General features: G+C 37.6%; 1 protein-coding gene across 4 annotated transcripts in view; it reads right to left on the reverse strand.

The window, feature by feature from the left end:
- Positions 1-24,633, reverse strand: part of PLAA (phospholipase A2 activating protein) — a 41,211-nt gene extending 16,578 nt beyond the window's left edge. Inside the window, exons 1-7 of one of the 4 annotated variants that reach the window (XM_013061097.2) lie at positions 24,071-24,631; positions 17,251-17,444; positions 6,438-6,538; positions 6,229-6,349; positions 3,915-4,082; positions 3,332-3,467; positions 1,489-1,658 (exon numbers count right to left, since the gene is read on the reverse strand). In XM_013061097.2, coding sequence (XP_012916551.1) covers positions 1,489-1,658; positions 3,332-3,467; positions 3,915-4,082; positions 6,229-6,349; positions 6,438-6,538; positions 17,251-17,444; positions 24,071-24,219 — 1,039 coding nt within the window. In that variant the 5' untranslated portion in view covers positions 24,220-24,631. Of the gene's footprint in view, positions 1-1,488; positions 1,659-3,331; positions 3,468-3,914; positions 4,083-6,228; positions 6,350-6,437; positions 6,539-17,250; positions 17,445-24,070 lie in introns of all 4 variants that reach the window. The other 3 variants (XM_004761786.3, XM_013061098.2, XM_045079680.1) reach the window with 3 other exon arrangements.
- Between the last annotated feature and the right edge of the window lie 30 nt (positions 24,634-24,663).

Consider the following 24,663-nt stretch of genomic DNA (forward strand, 5'->3'; position numbering starts at 1 on the left):
TACTTGTGATCTCTGTCTGTCAAATAAATAAATAAAATCTTAAAAAAAAAAAAAATAATAATAATAAAAAATAAAAAGTAAAATATGTTTACTTAATGGAAAACAGTAGATATATTACATATTGAATAAACAGTATTTTAATATTTTAATGAAAAATAAGAATAGTTTTAGAAGTTTACTGAGAAGACTGGCATGGTTTTATATATTTATAAATCTTTTTACTGTCTTAATAGTAGATAGCTGGATTATCATACCTGCCTCTCCATTCAATCTGTTGCAATCTGTCATTTTGTTGAGGTAAAAAAAGAAAATCCAACCTCATGCAGATAATATAATTGAAAGAGAAATGACTAGTTTAAAAGCCTTCTCAGAAAAATGTGAATATTCTACAAGTAGTAGGTTTTTAAAGGTTATACATTAGAATCTGAAACCATATCAATGCATTTTTTAATGCTCTACTAAACACTAAAATCCACTGGTCTATCTTAACAACTCCTGGTAGCAGATACTTTTTCCAAAATTTCAATTTTCACTTGAGAGTTTTAAATTGTATCTTTAGCAATAAATACTGTTAGTATTTTCCTTAAAGTGACATGATCACTTTGTTCTTTAAAAAAAAAAAAAAATACCCCAAACTTAACCTTGGTTAGTTGTTCTTTGAAATAAATATGGCATTCTATGAAAAAGTTCAGTCTGCAACTCAAAGAAATGCACAAATACTTATCCTTGAAACACCATGGTACTTTAGAGTACTTTATCTGTACTTTCCATTTTGTCAACTAGAGTATTAACAAAGACATGACTAATGGGTTGTAGTAAAATTAATTTTTAATGCTTCTTTAAGAACATTATTATGGGCAAATGGCATTTTTTTTTTTTTTAAATCCACCATTGCTTTTGAACCATTAAGTGCAAATGTTAACACAGTAAAAAAGTCAAATAACAGCTTAGTGTTATAAAATTAGTTTGACTTTGTGGATATCCTGAAAGAGTCTCAGAATTCCTAAGGGTCTGTGGATGAAGTTCTGAGAACTGCTATTATGGATCAGGCATATATCTAGATTTCATTTGAAAAACCACTGTCCTCTGATTTAAGCTCAAATTACCCCCAACTTGCTTTGCAGACATTGCTTTATTTGAACTCATTTTTATTTTTAGTCTATACTACCTCTCTCAGAGAATCCAATCAACCAAAAAGTATTAAATGAGTGACTTCTGAGTACCTACTGTATATGAGCTAAGTTTTAGGAGATTTATTTAAAACAAAAACAAGACTCCTGTTTATGAGCAGTTTAGCTCAAAGTTTTTAAAACTGTGAGACAGAGGCAAGAATATGGTTTCTCACAATGGTTAAGTATAACAGTACAAATTCTAAAAAAATCCCTGTCTGGCAATGGGAATAACACTTAATTACCAGCAAATCAACCTCTTTTTCCTTCTCATTCTAATTATTCCAAATGGCAAACATATATACACTGAAATACTTACCAGGTTCATTCAGATGTTCCCTCCCAGGAAGCTGCTCAGCATTAATGTCCCCTAAATCACCAGTTTTGGAATCAATGGTTGCCTGAGAGAGTTCTTTTTCAAAAGCCTTGATTTCCTCAGCACTTGCTGTCCGATCCTCTGATTCTGTAAACACTCTAATAATACCATCACTATAAAGAAAAAAACAAACTGATTTGAAGTCACTTATGCTATAGTGCATGAACATTATCACACCTAAATGACTCAAAGCAAAAATAATCTGTATTTGTGATATGAGAAACGTTACTATGTATTTATGGCTGAGGAGAGCACTATACTGGTTTACACACTATCCTCTGTTGCTTTCTAAAGCCATGTTTAGGGTAGGAAAAAGATAATTTAAGGGAAAAGTCACTAGCAAAAGACAGAGAAATATATATTTGACACAATTTTGAATTCCAAGTAAGTATTTACCATCATAAAAATCTAGAGGCATAACATAGACTTCATGTCACTATTACATAGGAGAGTATAAAGAAGGGCAGTAAGTTGGTTTACTTTACAAAGGACTCAAATACACAACATAAAGCTTAAAAATAGCAGATGCTCATTATCTGTCCATTCAGGAAACATGGAGTCTGTCTTTATTCTGATTAACTAGCAATGTAATCCCAATGTAATCCCAGTCTTGCATTGGACTCGATAGCAACCCCAACCTCTAGTTTTGGGTAGGAAAGGCAAGTTAGCTACTTTCAAATGCACTAATCCTGCCCAATTCTAAAGAGAACTTGGTTTCTTACTTAACCTTCCACTAACAGGAACTTCACCCTTTCAGTTTGTTTACTTCAACCTTAAATATGCTTAGGGAGGAAAATAAAGAAACCAACAAATTTGCACTTGACCCAGACAAAAAGTAAATCACCTCCTTTATTAGGCCCTCCATCCCTTATGGCTGTTGCTTTCTTTTTATCTCTGCCTTCCATGCCAGATTCACCAGCGTAAGTTTGACTCATCCCACTCAGACCCCAGAAGTCTAAAACTAAGGGCCTCACCTTCTGTACCAAACCAATTCTCCCACTTCCCCAATTTTATTAATGCAATCACCAAAAATTAGAAGCTTTATGCTTTTCTTTCATCCTTCTTTTGATCATCCTTCCTCTGTAACATTTCATATTTTGGCCTCTTATCTATTAGCACTGTGGGGATAACATTTCATAATGGCACAGGCACACTGTAACTGTGTTCTAAATTGCTTTTCCTGCTCACTGTCACCACTACTTATACCCAACCTATTATGTAATAAATTGCAAGTTATGCTTTAATTATGTCACTTCTTTAAAAGCTAGAACCCTTTATCTCAAGCACAGAATCTAAAAAAGGCCTGGCATTCAAGGTTTCCCATAGTTATGCCCTGCTTTAATGTCTTACCACCTTACCAGTATTCCCCACTATTCCCCAGCATGAGTCCTCTACCGTTTTCCTTCATTTCTCACACATATCCCTCTCGTGTCCATGCCACATCTTTATTTATAACATTTGCTTTGCTAGAAATTATCATTTCCCTTCTTACTCATTACCCTTCAATTTTCAACCCAAACTTCTCCTTCTTCAGAAAGTTTTCCCACACCAATCTCGATCTTCTCCAATTTCTTTGCATTCAAAGTTTTGACTGTACAACCTGCAGTACAATACCAGTGTAATTATGTTTCATTAATGTAAAAGTTGTCATGTTTAGTACTGTTTTTTCACTCCAGAAATATACACATGGTCTCCCAATTCACTTGATGTTTCCTTATGGGTCATCTCTACACAATACCAAAGGCCTAGACACATGATATTTATTGACTGACTAGAATATAAATACCTCGCACCAACCACAATGTCACCATTGTCTAGAACACAGCAGCACCAAATAGATTGAGCTGGAAGTCGGATTGTTTGAGCACATTCCCCATGTTTCCAGATTCTCAGCGATCTGTCTTCTGCCGTTGTTACAAAATCTAAAATTAATGAATATAGGAAAAATCAGTTTGAATAAATAAAATTAAATACATGTATTACATATCATCTTCCCAGGTAGGCATAAGGATTTTTTTTAACCCCGAACTATTTTAAAATTAGTTTTACATTTTATGTATTTCTCACTTATACCATATACAAATTAAAAAATCACATTTTCTGTATTTCATATCTTACATACTGTACACTTAGCACCAATAAATTATAGTCTTTCCTGAAATACCCAAAACTTTTTGACATAACCATCAAATATAAAGATGATCACACAACCTCCTCCTTTACCAGAAGATCCTTAATGAGATAAAGCTACCAAATTACTCAAATCACAGTTAACAAACTGATAATTAGCACTCCTACCCCCACCTCAAGAAAGGAATGATACAGTGATTAATATAAAATTTAAAAATTTTAATACATGCTAATCTTACCTTTACAATTTGGGAAGACAGATATGCTATAAATATAATTGGTATGTCCATAATATACTTCAAGACACTCGCCAGTGATCTGCCACCTTCTAATACTAGCATCATTTGCACAGGAAAGAAATTCTGTTTCACTCAAAATTGCTAAACCTCTTACACAGTCTTCATGCCCTGTATGAAAGAAGAATAATATAAACCAATAAGACGGATGATTTCATTGATGGATCTCTGTACTAACTACCATTATAAAACATGTAGGTGGGTAGTAATAACTGATTTTCAAAGCAGAGAAATTAACTGGTAACCAAAATTTTATTTTAGGTTTGGTAGTATTTCTTGTTACCTTTGGAAGTTACTTTACATTTACCTTATCTTCTCCAAATTATTTCCTAAAGCTCTCCAGAAATAAGATTCTGATCCCAACAATTCATTTTCACCTGACAATTCATTTTCAACTTTTCGTCTTCAATAACAAGAGTTAATTCATAACATATAAACATTCAAACATGACAAAGAATAATAGCCCCTAAATTTCTTAAAACATAATATTGAAATTAATATTTATAAGGCGCTAATGAGGCAGTAATGAAGGGCACTAATGAAAATTAAGAAAAATTCAATTAAAAAAGATTATAATTATTTAAGAATTTTAAATAAAAACCACTGTAGAAAAGTAATCTTTATTAAAGTATGAAGAATAGATTAAGAGAGATTGAGTTATCTGAAACCATACAACAACTAGTGGAAAAGGTAAAACAGGAATTAAAGATTCCTGCCTTATAATCCCACTTCCTTTGATACTACAAATCATAACTTCTTCCCTGATTTGACCAAAACACAAATATAAAACCAAACATCACTGCTTTATCAGCAGAAACATTTCATAACATATACAAATACAACCATTAAAATGATACAGTAAGAAATAATAACTAATTTTTTATAAGACAAGATTTTGTGGAACATTATTCTTAATTATATAACTAGAAATATACATATATTCCATTAATTAAAAAATTTAAAATCCTTTTAAAAACTTTATAAAACTCAATTTCTTTCAATATTAACTGAGGCAATGCAGAAGATATTACTTTTTTTTTTTAAGACTTTATTTATTTATTTGACAGAGAGAGATCCAAGGAGGCAGAGAGCCAGGCAGAGAAAGAAGGGGAAGCAGGCTCCCCACTGAGCAGAGAGCCTGACGTGGGGCTCAATCCCAAAACCCTGAGATCATGACCTGAGCCGAAGGCAGAAGCTTAACGCTCTGAGCCACCCAGGAGCTCCTACTTTCTTTTTTTTAAGGACAGAACATTTTCTGAAGCTTTGATCTAATAAAGGAGATCAGGAATCAAAAAAATTTTTCAGGTTCAGTATTTGCTGCTTTAGATTAGCTATTGAAGATTAGTAACAACTTGATAACATGTATGTATGGAAGCAGGAACACAGTGATGCTTAATTATAACTTGCCCATCTACAGATAGTTTTATCTGCACAATGGACTTCTTGAAGTATTTTCCAGACTAGTGATCAAATTTGAAGAAAATAAAAGAAGAAAAACAACAAAAAAATTCATACCAAAATTTTAAGTGTTCCACAAATAAATCAGCATGATTATCAGCAATACCAGTGTCAGTCAGCAGATGTCTCAGTGCAGGAGTTATTTAATAAGTAAGGTTCAAAAAGACTACTGATCTAAAATCCTAATATAAGCCCGAAATTTGATAATGTACTTCAATATTCACAAGCGCACTAATAAATCTTTTTTTTTTAATTTTATTTATTTATCAGAGAGAGAGAGGGGGAGAGAGTGAGCACAGGCAGACAGAATGGCAGGCAGAGGCAGAGGGAGAAGCAGGCTCCCCACTGAGCAAGGAGCCCGATGTGGGACTCGATCCCAGGACGCTGGGATCATGACCTGAGCCGAAGGCAGCTGCTTAACCAACTGAGCCACCCAGGCGTCCCCACAAGCGCACTAATGATGTCTTCCTGTATATATGAAATTAACAGTAGTGACACACCATCAATAAGGCTTACGCTTGAAAATTTCACTCTGAACTTGTTAAACCAAAAACAAACTACATACCATATTACAAGCTCATTAAGAGCCATTTATTAGTCCACATCTAGTTATTTTAGGAGAGGTTTCATTTTATCTTTTAAAAGAGTTTAAGTATTAGTTGTCAGAAAAGTTACATCTACCCAAATTAAATGGTTCAGATACACTGGTGTTTTTCAAATGTTGCTTCTAAGCTTTTGAGGATACACCAATGGAGCGAATATGAAGTGATGAGACTATAAATGTCTACTCTGATCTTACCTGAAAAAGTCCTCTCACATCTTCCAGCTTTCCACAATTTAATAGTCTTGTCTGCTGATCCAGTTAACATTAAGCCCTGCTCAGGTAAGATCTTTACTGCCCATACTGCAGCTGTATGACCCTGTGAGTGAAATGGGAATTAACTTGAGTTGACACAGTCATCACATTTAATTATTATGTAGAACATTCACAGAGAACTACTACGGTACCTGTAAGGTCATCATGCACTTGTCATTCAGCCAGACTTTAGCAGTGGTGTCCCATGAGCCACTAAGTAATGTCCCAAATTTTCCAGATGAAAGACTACAAACTAAAGGGGAAAAAGGTATTAGTTAGTACAATGTTGTACAGAAAAATATTCAACCTTGCTAGTTATCAAAGCATTGCAATTTTGTTTTTTTAATTTTTTAAAAAAGATTTATTTGACAGAGAGAGAGGAAGAGAGCAAGAGAGAGAATCCCAGGTAGACCACACTGAGCATGGAGCCCAACTCAGGCTCGATTTCACGACCCTGAAAATCATGACCTAAGCCTAAATCAAGAGTCAGACGCATACCTGACTCTGCCACCCATGCATCCCAAAAGCACTGCAATTTTTTTTTTTTTAAGATTTTATTTATTTATTTGAGAGAGAGAGAGAGAACACAAGTAGGCAGAGGCAGGCAAAGAGAAGGGGGAAGCAGGATCCCTGCTGATCAGAGAGCCCAATGTGGGGCTCAATCCCAGGACCCTGAGACCATGACCTGAAGGCAGAGGCTTAACCCACTGAGCCACCCAGGCACCCCAAGCACTGCAATTTTAAAAACACTTTCTGATTAAGCCAGTTAAGGCTTAACTCAATGGAGATGCAGAAGAGTGCAATGATCAAGAGCAGACTCTGGGCCGGAATTTCTGGGTGCAAGTCCTGGCTGTGCTATGAATGGACTGTCCAACCAAGGAATAACCTCCAATTTCTCATCTGCAAAATGAGGGAGCAGAATCAAATGGGCTGCACAATCCCTTCTGGTTTAAAAAAAGAAAAAGAAAACTATATAGAAAGATAATGCAAATGATTTTGAAATGCTGCTTATAAAAATATTTAATTAAAATGACAAATGGGGCTCAGTGGGTTAAGCCTCTGCCTTCGGCTCAGGTCACGATCTCAGGGTCCTGGAATCAAGCCCCGCATCAGGCTTCTTGCTCAGCAGGGAGCCTGCCTCCCCGCCACTCTGCCTGCCTCTCTGCCTACTTGTGATCTTTTCCTCTGTCAAATAAATAAATAAAATCTTAAAAAATAAATAAATAAAATGACCAAAAAACCCCAAACACTGGAGCCCAGCTAAATATTCAACAGCAATGGACGAGGTAATTAAATCTTTTTTTAAAATTTATTTTTTATTTTTTAAAGATTTTATTTATTTATTTGTCAGAGAGAGCAAGCGAGCTCATGCAGACAGAGCGGCAGGAAGAGACAGAGAGAGAAGCAGGCTCCCTGCTGAGCAAGGAGCCCAATGTGGGACTCGATCCCAGGACGCCGGGATCATGACCTGAGCTGAAGGCAGAGGCTTTAACCCACTGAGCCACCCAGGTGCCCCGAGGTAATTAAATCTTATTATCTTTTTTTTAAATTTTTTTTTTTTAAGATTCTATTTATTTATTTATTTGAGAGAGAGAGCATGATAGGGGAAGTCAGAGGGAGAAGCAGACTCCTCTTGGAGCTGGGAGCCCAATGTGGGACTTGATCCCAAGACTCCGGGATCATGACCTGAGCTGAAGGCAGTTGCTTTACCAACTGAGCCACCCAGGTGTCCTCTATTTTATTTTTAAAGATTTTATTTATTTATTTGACAGATAGAGATCACAAGTAGGCAGAGAGGCAGGGAGAGAGTAAGAGAGGGAAGTAGGCTCCCCGTTGAGCAGAGAGCCCGAAGCGGGGCTCAATCCCAGGACCCTGAGATCATGACCTGAGCTGAAGGCAGAGGCTTAACCCAATGAGCCACCCAGATACCCCTAAATCTTATTATCTTAATATAAAATTATATAAGCTAAAAATTAAACATGTGAAAAATTATCTAAAAAAAAAAAAACAAAACAACAACAACAAAAAAACCCAGAAACAAAAAAAGAGAGTTCTACTTAAAAATGGCAGACTGTTGGGGCACCTGGGTGGCTCAATGGGTTAAAGCCTCTGCCTTAGGCCCAGGTCATGATCCCAGGTCCTGGGATCCAGCCTGGAATCAGGCTCTCTGCTCAGCAGGGAGCCTGCTTCCTCCTCTCTCTCTGCCTGCCTCTCTGCCTACTTGTGATCTCTGTCTGTCAAGTAGATAAATAAAATCTTAAAAAAAAAAAAAAAGGTAGAGTGTTGGGGTGCCTGGGTGGTTCAGTCAGTTGAACATCTGACTCAATTTTGGCTCAAGCCATGACTTCAGGTTCCTAGGGCTAAGTCCTGTGTCAGGTTCTGTGCTCAGTGGGGAGTTTGCTGGAGATTCTCTCTCTCTGCCCCACTCCCCAGTCTTTCCACTTGCTTGCTTATTCACTCTGTCTCTCAAATAAATAAATAAATCTTTCAAAAAAATTGACAGATTCTTCATAGTAAAGCTACCAATGGCATTAATCTATAAGGAGAAATAAAACAGAAAATAACATAACTGATTTAGGAAAATGGAGATTATAATTTAAACACCCAGAGAGATTAGAAATTAGTTCCCTGGGGGGGGCAGGAAACTCTCATGAGACTCCGTAGCCAGCTACTAGGTTCGATGGAGAATGGGGCTAGGCAGAGGACTTGAAATGCTAGATCTCTCCTTTCAACCTTCAGTGTTAGGAAAGCACATCCTCATCCACTGCAGGAAACTGGAGGTTTATTCTCTGGAGGAACTGAAGCACAGTTTGCATATTCAGGCAGCTGGACAAAATAAAGGTCTGGAATAAGAAGCCCCATGGAGGGATGCCTGGGTGGCTCAATGGGTTAAGCATCTGCCCCGTACCAGGCGCTCTGCTCTGCACGGAGTCTGCTCACCTGCACCCCCCACCTCCGCCTGCCTCTCTGAACTACTTGTGATCTCTGTTAAATAAATAAAATCTTAAAAAAAAAAAAAAAAAGCCCCATGAAACACAAGGGAAATAAATGGAAAATCTACATCCCCTTCTCTCACTGTACCAGCAGCCATGCATATATTCCCCGCCACCCAGGCAACAGACGGGAGAATTCTGCTCTAGGAGACTGAGAAATGCTAAAGAACTTCAGATAACGACATGTGAGAGGGTGTCCCATCTAAAAGGATAGACCGGTACCAGTTTGCATTCTAATGAAGCTCACCAATCACTAAGCTCTATCTACACAAGCTAAAAAGTTTTCTGTCTATTTCTTTATACCTTATTCTTGAATATGAGCAGCCAATTTAGTATCAACAATCATTTAATCAAAGTCTCCAACATGAAACAGAAAAATCCAAAGAAACACAAAAATAAGGGAGGAAGGCTAGGCAATCCAGAAGAGACAAATCCAACTTCAGGAAGCAGAGGAAAAAAAAAAGTGGGTGCCTAGGTAGAGCAGTTAGTTAAAGCATCCAACCCTCAGGTCGTGATCTCAGGGTCATGAGGTCAAGCCCTGCACTCAGTGTGGAGTCTGCTTTAGACTCTCTCCCCTTTGCCACTCCCTCCTCCCCTGCACTCTCTAATAAACAAATAAACCTTTAAAACACACACACACACACTATAGTATAGTATACTATACTATACTATATATACCATACTGTGTAATATACTATGTATACTATATATACTATGTATACTGATTGAACCACTATATATGCTATGTATACATAGTATATTACACAGTATAGTATACTATACTATAATATATATAGTATATATATATATACTATATACTATACTATATATGCTATATATACTCTACTATAGCAAGTACTATAATATTTGCAAATAGGTAGAATATTATATTAGAAAAATTAGTGACAGAATAAGAAAAATAAAAGCTAAAAGTAAAAGGCCCAAAACCCAAACCAAAACTAAACGGCAGTAGAAAAAAAGTCTCTCTGGAAAATTAGATGAAAAAGACAAAGACACAAAAAATGGACAAGGAAAGCTTAAAAAGTCAGAAAATAATTTCAGAATGTTCAATATCCAATGATAGGGACTGCAGAAAGAGATAGCAGGGGACAGGGCAGAAAGGACAAAGAAATAATATAAGAAAGATTCTCGAAAGTGAAGGACATGAACCCACAAAGGTGCCAAATGAAAGGCATTTTCAGAGAGATGCACTGTGAAAATCTGTAACATCAGAAATAGACGCGATCCTAAAAGCTTACAAGGGGAACAGAAATGTGTCTTATAGAGAAGATGGGAAATCAGAACAGAATCAAACTTTTCAGTTAACACCATACACTAAAAGGAAATAAAGCAATGTCTTCAAAATTCTACAAGTAAATGGTTTTAACACAGGATTTTACATCTAGCCAAAGCAACAATCAAATACAAGGACAGAATAAAGCCATTTTCTAATATATTTAGCCCCTACATCACAGCTTTAAGAAGCTACAAAAGTTAAGTTAAAAAATGACAAAAATATGGGAATTTTTTTCTAGGTAATACATTGGCAAAGAGGAATCCAGGGTTCTTGCCCCACACTGAGAGAGAAGTGGATATGTTCTGCCTACACAAGGGAGAGTAAGCTGAATAAACGATACGGTAGCTTGCCCTTTCTGGGCATGACATTAGGTGCAGCTAAATGATGCAGACGTGAGTCAACAGTATGAATGGTGGCTGACACTTTCAGGTATAGAAGTTTCAGGTTTAAGAGTCAATGTATTATTAATCACATTGCCCTTTCACTGCCACAATAAACTCCTGAAGCACAGAGAGAGAGAGAGAGAGCCCCCATCAGCCTGGGTCCCTGAGAAACTCCAAGAACATATTCCCCTCCCTAATCCATGATGAATATGTATGGTGAGTGAGAAATACTCTTGTGAGTTCAGGAAAGTGTTTGTTACTCTACCATAACAGCCTATTCTGACTTATTATGTGTCTATTTGAAAAAATGTAATAGGCACTTAGGAGACTTCCTGCAGCCCTTGTAAAATATCAACTATAGTTATGCAGAATTTCTATAGTTATGTAGAAATGCATATAGAAATGAAAAAAAAAGGGGGGGTCAAGGGGTCACTATCTTTAGGAAAAAACAATTTTTTACCTGGATAGGAATATATTTAAGAACTATATATGAATTGATCATATTTAAATAACATTCCCCGAATTTTATGACCTACTGTGCTCCAGAAAAATTTTAAGAGACTTTCATGAACATATACAGTGTAATAAAATTAAAAACAAGTAGAAAGTAGGACAAAAAGAAAATAGGATTTGTATGTAAAATATGAAGTAAACAGGTGCTGGTGTTGGGCTTCTGCAAAGCAGCAGACACCTTTGCTTAGTGATACAGAGACAGAGAGACAGAGAGAGATACAGTCCTTACCACATGCCAGACACCACAAAAACATTATATTCCACAAGAATCCCAGGAACTAAGTGCTGCTATTAGTCCCATTTAACAGATGAAGAAACCAAAGTTCAGAGAAATGAAATGATTTTAATCTCTAAAATGAAAAAACTTAGATAGGAAATAGTCTTGGTAATTGGAGAAGAAAGTATCTTCTGTGGATCTGTAAAGTATTACCCACGCTTAGTCATAGGGACAAAGACTGAAACAGATGACTGTACACATAAAAATATGATTACTAGGGCGCCTGGGTGGCTCAGTAACCACTGAGCCTCTGCCTTTGGCTCAGGTCATGATCTCACGGTCCTGGGACTGAGCCCCGAATTGGGCTCTCTGCTCAGCGGGGAGCCTGCTTTCCCTTCTCTCTCTGCCTACTTGTGATCTCTCTCTCTGTCAAATAAATAGGTCATGATCTCAGGGTCCTGGGATTGATCCCTGCGTCAGGCTCTCTGCTCAGCAGGGAACCTGCTTCTCTCTCTTTCTCTCTGCCTACTTGTGATCTCTGTCTGTTAAATAAATAAATAAAAATCTTTTTTTTTTTATTTATTTATTCGACAGAGAGAGATCACAAGTAGGCAGAGAGGAAGGCAGAGAGAGAGGAGGAAGCAGGCTCCCTGCTGAGCAGAGAGCCGGATGCGGGACTCGATCCCAGGACCCTGAGATCATGACCTGAGCCGAAGGCAGCGGCTTAACCCACTGAGCCACCCAGGCGCCCCATAAATAAAAATCTTTAAAAATAAATACATATATAAATAAAATCTTTAAAAAAGATATGACTACTGTATCTGAATACTGAAATCAAAGTAAATTTTTCCACTTACATGAAGAATTGTTATTCAAATAATTAAAATTTTTAAAAAAATCAACTTAATAGCCTATGCATCATCAGTCATTCTTTAAACTCAAATGTCCTGAAGACTAGTAAATTAAACATTTGATTTTATATTAATATATTATTAATGAACCAGTCTAAAAACAGAGAACCATAAGCTTTCAGGAAATGGTTCATTTTTAAAAACTTTTTTCTTTTGGATAAACTTATTTCTCAGATAATAATAATTTACCTCCAAAAACTTGTAACATATATTTCCTAATGGAAAATAGTGAATCAAGCTGAATATACAAAATAAGTTTCAGTTTTTAAATCTGTGGAACAGGAGGTTCTTTCATGAAAAGAATTAACTACCAATTCCAATTTTCTAAATGTCTCATCTTGATAGTGTAATCGGGAATGCTTTTTATATTCTCTCAGAGATCAATGTAGCATACAATTCAAGAGAAACATTATTTTAGAAAGCTCAGAAAATTTCTTAAAATTTCTTTCAAGATCAGGCAGAAAGAATGAATAACAAAATAAATCTCTTTCAATATGTGTAAGGAAGATTCAGCTTTGAAAAAGCCTTTAGAGATCATATAATGAAACATGTAATTACTTAGAATCACAACTTATAATGTAACTGGGAAGTGTTATACATATAATATCAACTAAAGGATAGTACTACTTTACGATATTTAGAATATAAAATTTGGGCTAGAAAATGGACCAAAAAAATGACATAAAAATATCAATCATTAATTTCTTCAGCTACATTTGCTAGCATGGTATGGGCTATCAAAAAAGGAAAAAAAGTGCAAATAACACTTGGCCCCTAAACCATCAAGCAAACTAACAGAATAACAAAAGATTACCTTATGATAACGTAGAAATAAATCAGACTGGAAAAAATACCCTGCAAAGCTGAAGCAGTATTTTTTACTGTACAGATCTCTATGAGATCTTCTAACCTTAAAAGATCAAGACAAACATGATTACATAAAAATTGACTTTTGCACTACAAAAAAATGTGCAAAGTTAAAAAGATAGCAAAATGGGAAAATATTTGTAATTTGTATTTAAGGGTTAATAAATATAATTAAGGATTTCAAAAATGGCCAGTAACCCTGTATTAAATAGGTAGGAGTTTTTAATACAGTTCACAGGAAAAAGAAAGATAAAAATCCCTTCCATATATGAAGATGCCCCCCCCCCATAAAAAGAGAGATGCAAATTTCACTTTTCACTTATTTTGGCAACAATCTAAAAATCTGACAACATACTCCATTGGCAAGGGAAATAGAGACTCATATGATGCTGCTAGAAATGCAATAAAAGTTACAACATCTAATGAAAGGGTTCCCCAATACCTAACAAAACTGCATGTGCACTTACCTTTTGATCCAGAAATGGGTATTATACCTAAGTAACACTTCCAAAAGAAAGAAATGACATAGGCACAGAGCCATTTATCATGACACTATCTGTACTAGCAAAAGATTAAAAACTCAGATGTCCATTAGTAAGGGACTGGTTGAATAAGCTAGAATCACCACAGTACAACTAGCTAAACAGCGAATAAAAATGCCACTGTAAAAACGAATGACGATTTCCATATAGTATAATAAAGAGCTCTCTAAGTTGGTAATATTATCAAGCAAAAAGAGTAAAAGCAGGGGCGCCTGGGTGGCTCAGTGGATTAAGCCGCTGCCTTCGGCTCAGGTCACAATCCCAGTGTCCTGGGCTCGAGCCCCGCATCGGGCTCTCTGCTCAGCAGGGAGCCTGCTTCCTCCTCTCTCTCTCTGCCTGCCTCTCTGCCTACTTGTGATCTCTCTCTCTGTCAAATAAAATAAATAAAATCTTAAAAAAAAAAAAAGAGGAAAGGCAGACAATTTCATATAGTATGCTATCTTTATCTTTTATATATAAAGGAGCAAATACATACATACCTAACAAAGTTAATAAAAAGTATAAGGAAAGGAATAGTGTAAGAAGGCAATACAGACTAAATCTACACTTCTTTGAATATACCTTGAGTTGTTTTCCCTTTGAAACTGTTTGTTTTACAGAATTATAAAACAAAATCACGTTTAAAAAATTTCTGTTGAGCACCATTACAGCCCAAACTAAGGTTTCCAGCTATTATTGCCTGCTAAAAAAACAAAAGCAAAAAACATAGGCTTCTTGGTGAAACAGGTGATTTCAGGTCTAGAAGAAAAGCATAAAGTGAACCTAAAACATTCTGTAGTACCTAAAGCAAGGAAGACTGCTAAAGGTCTTATCAAAAGCACACAGGGGCCCCTTTAAAGAGGTTTCAAATATGTCCCAAATATGGGACAACTTGAGAATTAAAAGAAAAAAAAAAGCTTCTAGGAAACCTACTCATTCTGAAACTCAGTAAAAGAGCATTTATCCTGCCTTTCCTGTATCAAAGTCTCCCATGTAACCAAAGAATTGGTATAAGAAAAATCTATATTTAAAAATGCTAGCTATTGGGGCACCTGGGTGGCTCAGTGGGTTAAAGCCTCTGCCTTCGGCTCAGGTCATGATCCTGGAGTCCTGGGATCGAGCCCCGCATCGGGCTCTGCTCGGCAGAGAGCCTGCTTCCTCCTCTCTCTCTGCCTGCCTCTCTGCCTACTTGTGATCTCTGTCTGTCAAATAAATAAATAAACAAAATCTTAAAAAAAAAAAATGCTAGCTATTAAAGGCAAAAATAATGGTAGAATTAAAGTACAATGATTTTTCAAATTTTTTAAATATTTTATTTATTTATCTGACAGACTGAGATCACAAGCAGGCAGAGAGGCAGGCAGAGAGAGAGAGGAGGAAGCAGGCCCCCCACGGAGCAGAGAGCCTGATATGGGGCTCGATCCCAGGACCCTGGGACTATGACCTGAGCCGAAGGCAGAGGCTTTAACCCACTGAGCCACCCAGGCACCTCAATGATTTTGCAACACGAGATATGTGTGTGATCATCAATACATGCTAAAGACCATTACATGAAAGACTGATCGGAATTTAAGATGAATGAATGATACAACACTTGAACCTACTAATTAATCTTAATATCACAGAGATTTTAAGTGCCTCTTAATGTGCTACAACAAAAAGTACACAATATTACCTATAATGTGTATTTGCCAAGAACTTGAATATGAATCTGATTAAGCTTCTAGATCTAATAGCTTATAAGACATACAAGGGATTGAGGAACATGTAAAAGGAAACAATAAGGCTTTAATAAGCAAAGTTCAGATTGTGGGAAATCCTACAAGATAAATAAGCTGATTTCAAATACAGAGAGGTAAAAAAGGGAAAGAAACCCATAGAGTAAAAGACATGTGGACATTAGCTGGGTCACAGTTCAAACTGTAAAAAAAAACTTGCATGAGACAACTGAGTATAATTTGAGCCTTGATACTTGATAATAAAAAATTACGTTTTGTTTTAGGCATAATGATTATTTAAGAAAAAAAGATAATTTGTATCTTTTAAAGGGCTCAAGGAACCTGTGGGCCACCTGTTTTTGTACAGTCCACAAACTAGGAATGGTTTTTACATTTTTAAGTGATTGAGGGAAAAAAAATCAAAAGCTATTTCTTAATATGTGAAAATTATGACATTCAAATTTCAGTGTCTACAAATAGAGGTTTACTGAAATACAGACATGCTCATTCATTTATTGTCAATGGCTGCTTCTGTACACAAGGCAGAGTTGAAAAGCTGTAAAAGTGACCACATGGCCTGCAAAGACTAAAATATTTACTATTTGGGTCTTTACAGAAAAAGTCTGCCAAACCCTATTTTAGAGCTACATATTAAAGTATTTACAAATGAAATAGTATATTGGAAATTTCCTTCAAAATAATGTTGTGGAAGAGGGGGTAGATGAAACAAGATAGGCCATGTGTTGACAATACATATAAAGCTAAGTAAATACATGGGTGGAAAAGAGCATTATCCTTTTATATATAACTCATAAAATAATGTGTTTCTACTCTTACATACATTTCAAGACTTAATAAAGTTTAAAAAAGTGTATATCATTCAAGATTTCACATACATACACACAAAACAAACCAAATTTTTTAAAGGAATTAAGTTTAATGTGTTGATGGGCCACCCTATTTGCTTACAGATATGGATACAAAATAAGTACATATACTGTACTGATTAATAAGCTTATCGTTTTATAACAAAGAGCTATGAAGCCACACAGAAATCTAGGAAGATCAATCAGAAATTTATACAAATCATAGAAAACAATATTCAAAAGTATTAAAATATTCTGCAGTTATGATACAAGGCCCAAACACATTTGTTCTCAGTCTTCGATTTGCTTTATAAATACAGATGTAACAACCAAAAGATGAAGAAATACTTTTGGTCTTCCCAAGCATATTAATTCCTTGCACGAAGTAGTTGAAAAACCAAAACCACAAAGTGTATTAAAATTTTACAGCTTCTTCCTTTTAAAATGGAATACTTTATTTTTATGTATGTATCTTTAAGCATGCCAACCTTCACTGATGACAACAAAAAATCTGTAACAGAGAATTTACAGAATGAAGATGATCTAAAAAGGTTTTCACTAGCAAGCCACAGCCTACGTAAAACAAACATAATAATAGTATGGAATGCAGATATGTGAATTTTACTTTCAAAAGGATGAAACTTCTTCAAATAGAAAAAAACCGAAGCATTATACTCACCAGTATTCTTGTGACCTTTCAGTATATAAAGCGGTGCTGGACTTTCCAGTGAGAAAATGCAAATATTGTGGTCATTTCCTCCAGTGGCGATTAGTCCATGAGGGTACATGTCACTTGAAGGTATGATGCATACACAAGATACAAAATTGGAGTGACCACTCATACAGTGCATTTCTGTAAAGCCCCTGTTAGGACTAGAAAGATGTGGTAATTAACAAGACATACACCGTCCCCTTAATTGGCACAGGACATGAGATGAATTGCCAAAGTACTCGCTTCCTTTTAGTGTTTATTAGGTTGAACTTTATAGTACATATTACTTTAAGATATGATTTAAGTTAAATATGAAATAACTAATTTTATTAGCAACTATTGGGATTCACATCAAATTCAAAGTTTAATTTGTATTTCACTGAGAACAGCATGTTAATTAACAGAAAAAATAAGGAAGGAAAGGGAGGGAAACAAACATCGTCAATGGCTTTTTCTCATATTCCATCTTTATTTCTATTCATTTGTGACTGTTACCTTTAGAAATCCCTAGTGAAGTGAAACATTCATGCAATTAGGATAATGGAATCTACAATCGATAAGCCTTAAACACAATGAGTGTATTTTCATACTATGAAACATTAACTTAGTACCCATTAGTATAGTATGTATATCTAAATAGCTAAACTACCAATCTAAGGGAATAAAGGGATATAAAAACAACTGCTCTAGGGACACAGCATATTAATAACTATCTTGGGATTAGAAAGATTATCAACTTCAGGGGTGTCTGGGTAGCTCAGTCAGTTAAGTGTCCTACTCTGGCTCTCACCTCAGGTCTTGATCTCAGGGTCATGAGTTCAAGCCCTGAGTGGTGCTCCACACTGGGCATGGAGCCTACTAGAAGGAAGGAAGGAAAGAAGGAAGGTTGGTCATCAATTTGTTTTACTCTTCAGTCACTCAGCATCACTGCCTTACCTACTATGTCAAACAACAGTAACTTAGAGGCTGAGAGCAATATAAAAAATTATATCCCTGACTCAAGCTAAATCAAAAAGTCTGCAGTGTAGTGGAAGGAGATAGGACAACTGCATATCAAAGACTCCCACATAAACATAAATACACACACATTTTAAAGAAAAGCATAAACCCACAAGGTCAGGAAGAATAAGAAGAAAAGAAACAGGAATACTATTTTGAATACTAAAAGCTGGCTGAAAAACAGTAAAGGGTATAGGAGACCTGAGAGAATTGAGTTCTAAGTAGGTATTAGGCAAAGTAGAGGGCCAGTCTACCAATGAATCCCCAAAAACCTCAACAATGTTAGCAGCACGATCTAGCAATAGGAACAAAAAAGGGTAGGAACTAGAATAAGGAAGACTACTGCAAATCTTCAGAATCAGTTGGAAGCTGAATCATACGAAAAAATCTTCAAAGGATGGTATCTGGTAGTAGCTATTTTTAACTTATCCAGTGCATTTTGGGAAAAAAAAAAGTGCCCTTAGAAAGCATTATTAATATGCCTAATGAAATCCAAAAGACAGGACATGTTTAAAAATATGTATTATATAAACCACTAAATATACTTTGGGACTCTCAGCACTTCCCAGTATAGATGTTCATGTGCATCTTCTTTAGTGATCTATGAAGTTCTAAAAGGCAAAATCCAGATCCAGTTCTTCTTTTTATCTCCCCAAGCTCCTCACACAATGTTATATGTGGTAAACATTAACTATTTCTTGAACTGATGAAAAAAAAAAAAAAAACTTTAATACCAGTGTTAAGGGAAAAACAACAACAAAAACAGCCAGACACTGCCCTTCTTGCACCCAGCAAAAGCCTGAACTTTTATTCTTTTTTTTTTTTAAATATTTATTTATTTGACAGATGGAGATCGCAAGGAGGCAGAGAGGCAGGCAGAGAGAGAGGGGGAAGAAGGCTCCCTGCTGAGCAGAGAGCCCGATGCGGGGCTCGATCCCAGGACCCTGAGATCATGACCTGAGCCGAAGGCAGCGGCTTAACGCACTGAGCCACCCAGGCGCCCCTGAACTTTTATTCTTTAGAAAAGCTTAAAATCTTTGAGTGGAAGGACACAAGGCATATTTGAACTTTGGGGTATAAGGAACATGTACATTCACAAGGGCAGTCATTCTCAAGGCAGGAGATCAGTCCAATGAAATGGTCCAGCCAGATAATCTTAAAATGAAGCTGACAGCCAGCAAGTCTGAACCGTGAGCAGACCCAGGAGCTTCTTTTTAGTTTTCCACTCTTTTTTTTTTTTAAAGATTATTTATTTATTTATTTGACAGAGAGAAATCACAAGCAGGCAGAGAGGCAGGCAGAGAGAGAGAGAGAAGAGGAAGCAGGCTCCCCGCTGAGCAGAGAGCCTGACGCGGGGCTCGATCCCAGGACCCTGAGATCATGACCCGAGCCGAAGGCAGTGGCCTAACCACTGAGCCACCCAGGCGCCCCTTTAGTTTTCCACTCTTAACAATGAGTACAAAATAAGGATTAACAGACATCTAGGGAAAGCCATTTTTACAATGAAATATAGCGATCAAAATAAATGGGGGGGGGGAACCAATTTGAAGGAAACAGATCACTAAGAAAAAAATAACTTAAAAATTAAAATATCATCACTATTATCCTTATTTTTTTTTAAAGATTTTATTTACTTATTTGACAGAGATCACAAGTAGGCAGAGAGGCAGGCAGAGAGAGAGGGAGGAGGAAGCAGGCTCCCTGCTGAGCCCATGGCAGAGGCTTTAACCCACGGAGCCACCCAGGTGCTCCCCCATCACTATTATTCTTAGAGATAGAAGATACTGCAACTATGAAAAAAGAACATAATTTCACAAAAAGTTAAGGCAATTTCTGAGAGAATAGAGCAGACAGAGAGAGAATAAATTCAGAAACAAGTTCAATATCTGAATTAAAAGTTCCAGAAAAGGGGTGCCTGGGTGGCTCAGTGGGTTAAAGCCTCTGCCTTTGGCTCAGGTCATGATCCCAGAGTCCTAGGATCAAGCCCCACATGGGGCGGGGGGTGGGGGGGGAGGTCTCTGCTCAGCAGGGAGCCTGCTTCCTCCTCTCTCTCTGCCTGTCTCTCTGCCTACTTGCGATCTCTGTCAAGTAAGTAAATAAAATCTTTAAAAAAAAGTTCCAGAAAATAGGACAGAGAAAATGACAAGGAAGAAACCTAAGAACTGAGTTAAGAAAATGTTCCAGAACTTACAGACACGAGTTTTCACATTTAAGGGCCCACTAATGGCCCTAAACAATGCATAAATATACCCTGCCTTCCAGAGAGAAAAAAATTATAACTCAAGAATCGGATTGGTTTCAGACTTCTCAATTGTAACATCAGAGGCTAAAATGCAATGGAGCAATGCGCCTTAATTCTGAAGGAAAATTATCTGGGAATTAGAATGGTACAAACATTTAAATTATTATTCAAGTAGCAAGCAGAATAAAATAATTTTCAGACTTGCAAGGTCTTAATACATTTATCACCAGGGCACTGTATTTCAGGAAGCTCCTGAAAAATATGCTCCAAAAAGGCATCAGGAAAGAAAACAAGAAAGTAAAAGGATAGAGATAACAGAAATCCAATACAGGAGGCCCAAAAGAAGGAACTGTGGAGAGCACAATGAAGGGAGATTTCAGGATTTGTTGTGTACCAGGGATAGAAAGATTAGATCAGAAAATTTTCATTGCCAGCAAGATAAAACTGAAATATCCAGAGTGTCAAAAGGTCTTAAGAGACTTGGACAACTAGCAAAGAATATGAAGTTAAATTGATGATAAATACATAGAAAATGAAGCAAACCTAAAAACCTAAAACAGGGCACTTACTTATTAGTTACAGAGAGATCATAAAATGGCTGAGGAAAAGTTATAGTTTATTCCACAGCTCCAGTGTAAATAGACTCTATACAGTCATAAGATACTGATTTCGTCTAAATTAAGGTTAACTATTAGAGTCAGAGGATAGAAAAGATGCATATGTGATGGGGGTTGGCTGGGTGCAGAAAGAGCTAAATTCTAATACTCCGCTGTAGGAATAGAAAATGCCTAAAACATTTAAAAAATAAAAAGAAACAGCATTAAGCACTTTATACATAGACACAGAAGTAAAACAAAAAAAAAAAATAAGCAGTTAAAAAAGATAAAAATTTTGCCTCCAAGAAAGGGAAACCGGGGGCTAGGGAGAGAATGGCTCTGATTTCTCAATAAACCCCAGGGAACTACTGCACTTGGGTCCCAAAGTGCTGAGTGTTTACACAAGGGAGAAGTTATTTCAACCTCAGCATGGTCAATGAAGATTTAAAACACAACCTTAAATCTGAAGTTGCTTCTTTCAAATATAGATAGTTTTCAAAAGGCAATGCAACAGTTGGTAACGGATTTGAGAAATCCAGTTTAATTTGAAGTGGGCTTATAGAGAGGCCTGAAGCAATCTGGAATAATGGCATGTTGACTGGTTCAGTTCAATATATAATCAAAAAATAATGTCTTCATTCTGAAGAGACTTCAGAAGGCCCAGAGAGTTTTTTCAAGGGGCTTTTGCAAAAGACACAGTAAACCTGGTTTAGTGCATATAACTATTTTGCTTCCCTAAAACTAAATTAAATTCTCCCATCATCCCCACTCCTCTGTATACTAACTACCCTGATAGAGAACTCAATTAACAGTGCACTTGGGAAAACAATTTTTATTTACTATTTGGCCGCAAAAATTTTAGCAGTTCATTTACTTTATTAACATACCATGAAATAGAAATTGTCAGGATGTCAGCCTTGAGGACACTTTTTCTATGGATGTAGAAAAGACCCATCACCCAGTGGCTATGAGATGCCCTGCTCTGAGCAGTTGGAAATGAGAGATAAAACAATCTTTTCCCACTAATCACCCACTATCTACTGTGTGTGGCACAATGCATACTCTCAATCAGTGTTAGCTGAATACATTCATGAATGATTTTTAAACCAAAAACAAAAAAACAGGAGTTAAAAAAAATTTTTTTTTGCTCGACTACTTTCCAGATAAATGATCTCAGCCTCAAATTCCTGAAGTTCATAAAAAATCCAAATGCTCCAGTGACTTAAGCTCTTATTACCTAGCAGAGGCCTACCAAATGTGTGAAGTTTAATGACAGGACTCAACTATGACAGCAGACATCCTTTAGTTACTCCTTGCTGCAATGTTTATATCCTACTGGTATATGCATCTAACTGAACTCAACTTTAAAGATATAAGCTTAATCAGGGGTCACACTCAAATACACAAAAGTAATGTATTAGTGTTACTAAGTGATTTGGAATATCACAGAATCTTAGAGGTAAAAGAGACCTGTAGAGATCATCTCATTCAATTCAATACAGGAGGTTGCTCTGCAATATTTCTAGTCTCTTGATCATCATGTATTGGCTGCACTACAGCAAAAGCCTCCAAACAGATCTATTTCCACGTTTATCCCTTTGCAATCCAATCTCCACCAGCAGCTAGCAGAACTTCTCAACAAGTCAATCAAATCATGCTGCTCCCTGTATGTGAAGGCTTCTGCTTACTTTCTAGCAGCGCTCATACCACAGTATCTGGTTCCCTCCAAACTCGTTCCCTCCCGCACAAAGGGACTTGCCTCTTTCTTAATCCAGGGTCTCTGTGCTTGATCCTCCCACTGTCCATAAAGCTCTCTGAATTTATCCCTCCTCATTCCTTGCTCCCATGACCAGGTCCATCTTAGTGTCAGCTTTAAAAAACAAAACAAAACTGAAACCCTCCTCGAAGGGCCTTCCTTCTTTAACATCCCTCCACTCAATTCTCTATCTATACTTGCTTTTTTCATAGTACACATGCCAATGAACAATTACCTTTTTTTCTGATCCACCTTTCCTTCCAGACTATAAGAAAGCTCCATAAAAACAGGGAACTTGTCTCTTGTCTTACTCTTCCTCAGGATTGTAAACAAACAGGAGGCACTCAACCAACAGTTATGACCTGAATTTATGCATGGTTACCCAAAATGAGTGAAACCTATACCAATGGGGACTTACCACAAATCAAAGTAAATAACCAGAAGTTTTCTCTTTCTGAACTGAACTATTGTCTCCCAGGTCGTAAATTTCTTGTAAGAACCAGACAAAAAAGAAAACGACACCTTAACAGGATTTGGACCTAAGCTTAACCTTTTGTTCCTTAATTTCTCTTTTTGGTTAATCTCTCCAACAATCTTTTGAAGGCAAATGGCTTTCTCTCAAGAAAATAGCACATCCCCAAACATCCATATAACATGTGAAAATCTTCATCCCCTCCATCCAGGCCCACCCCAGACTACAGACTAAGGAACTCTGATTTCGACTATGACTAGAGGAGCCAATGCAACCTTCTGCACGCAATTTTTGAGAACCGAGGTTCTCAAAGAGGTTTCACAATATCACATTTAGGGAGAATGCACCTAGCATCAGTACATTTTCAGATCTAAAAGAAACATGGAAAATCATCGCCCAAAGGATAAGAGGTTCGTCCAAGGTCACCCATCCGTTAGTGATTAAGTTAGGACAAGAATGTACGTCTCTGTTTCCCGCTAGGACAAGAATGCACGTCTCTTAACCGAAAGCCGTGTTCTTTCTCCCTAAATCTTACAGGTTTCTTACAGTGTGAGCCCACAGTACTAGTGCTCTCAGAACTGGGAGGGCGGGCAGACTGGAGTCCAGGCCGGGAAGAGCGCGGAACAACAGCAAGGAAGCGTCCCTCCCTTCCCATTAGCAGTAGGAAGCTTGCAACATAGGCGGGGATGGGTGGTGGGAATCCCCGGACTCGCAGCGCTCACCTGTCGGGGACCCACAGGCGGGTAGTGCGGTCTCGGGACACGGACACAAAGGCCCCCGGCGGATACAGACTGCATACCAGGCCCCGCACATCCAGCTCGTGGCCTGGGAGCGAGCAGCTCAGCCGGTACCTGGCGGCGCCGCTGGCCATGGCCCTCGTCGGTCCGGCGCCCGGGACCCAGGCACCGCGCGAGATCAGTTCGCAGGGGTGGCCGGGGGTGCGCCCGAGCGCGGCGTGCGAGGGGCCTGCAGGTGAAGGGCCGCTGAGGACCGGAAGAGCCCGAAAGCCGGCGCGGAAGGGCGACGGGAAAGGGGAGCGCCGAACGGGCCGAGTGACACAGCAACCCTGACATGCACACCGGAATTCATCATCTGTCTCAGCCCGCCATGACGCAAAGCGTGTGCGTCCCAGCTGCGCAGGCGACGCCGAGCTGAAGTTCGCTTCCCTTCCACTCCTCGGACCGCCAGCCAAGTTAGAGCCAACGTCCGGCTGTTTCGCCCGGTAGCCCTAATCCAGATCCTGTCCGAGTCCGAGTCGTCTCCGAGTCCTGGCTGTACTGTTTATTGCGGTAAAAGGTGTGGGCTGGGACTACAA

This window comes from Mustela putorius, unplaced genomic scaffold, assembly GCF_011764305.1.
Source record: "Mustela putorius furo isolate JIRA1106 unplaced genomic scaffold, ASM1176430v1.1 tig00000421_pilon_pilon_pilon, whole genome shotgun sequence".
Lineage (NCBI taxonomy): Eukaryota > Metazoa > Chordata > Mammalia > Carnivora > Mustelidae > Mustela > Mustela putorius.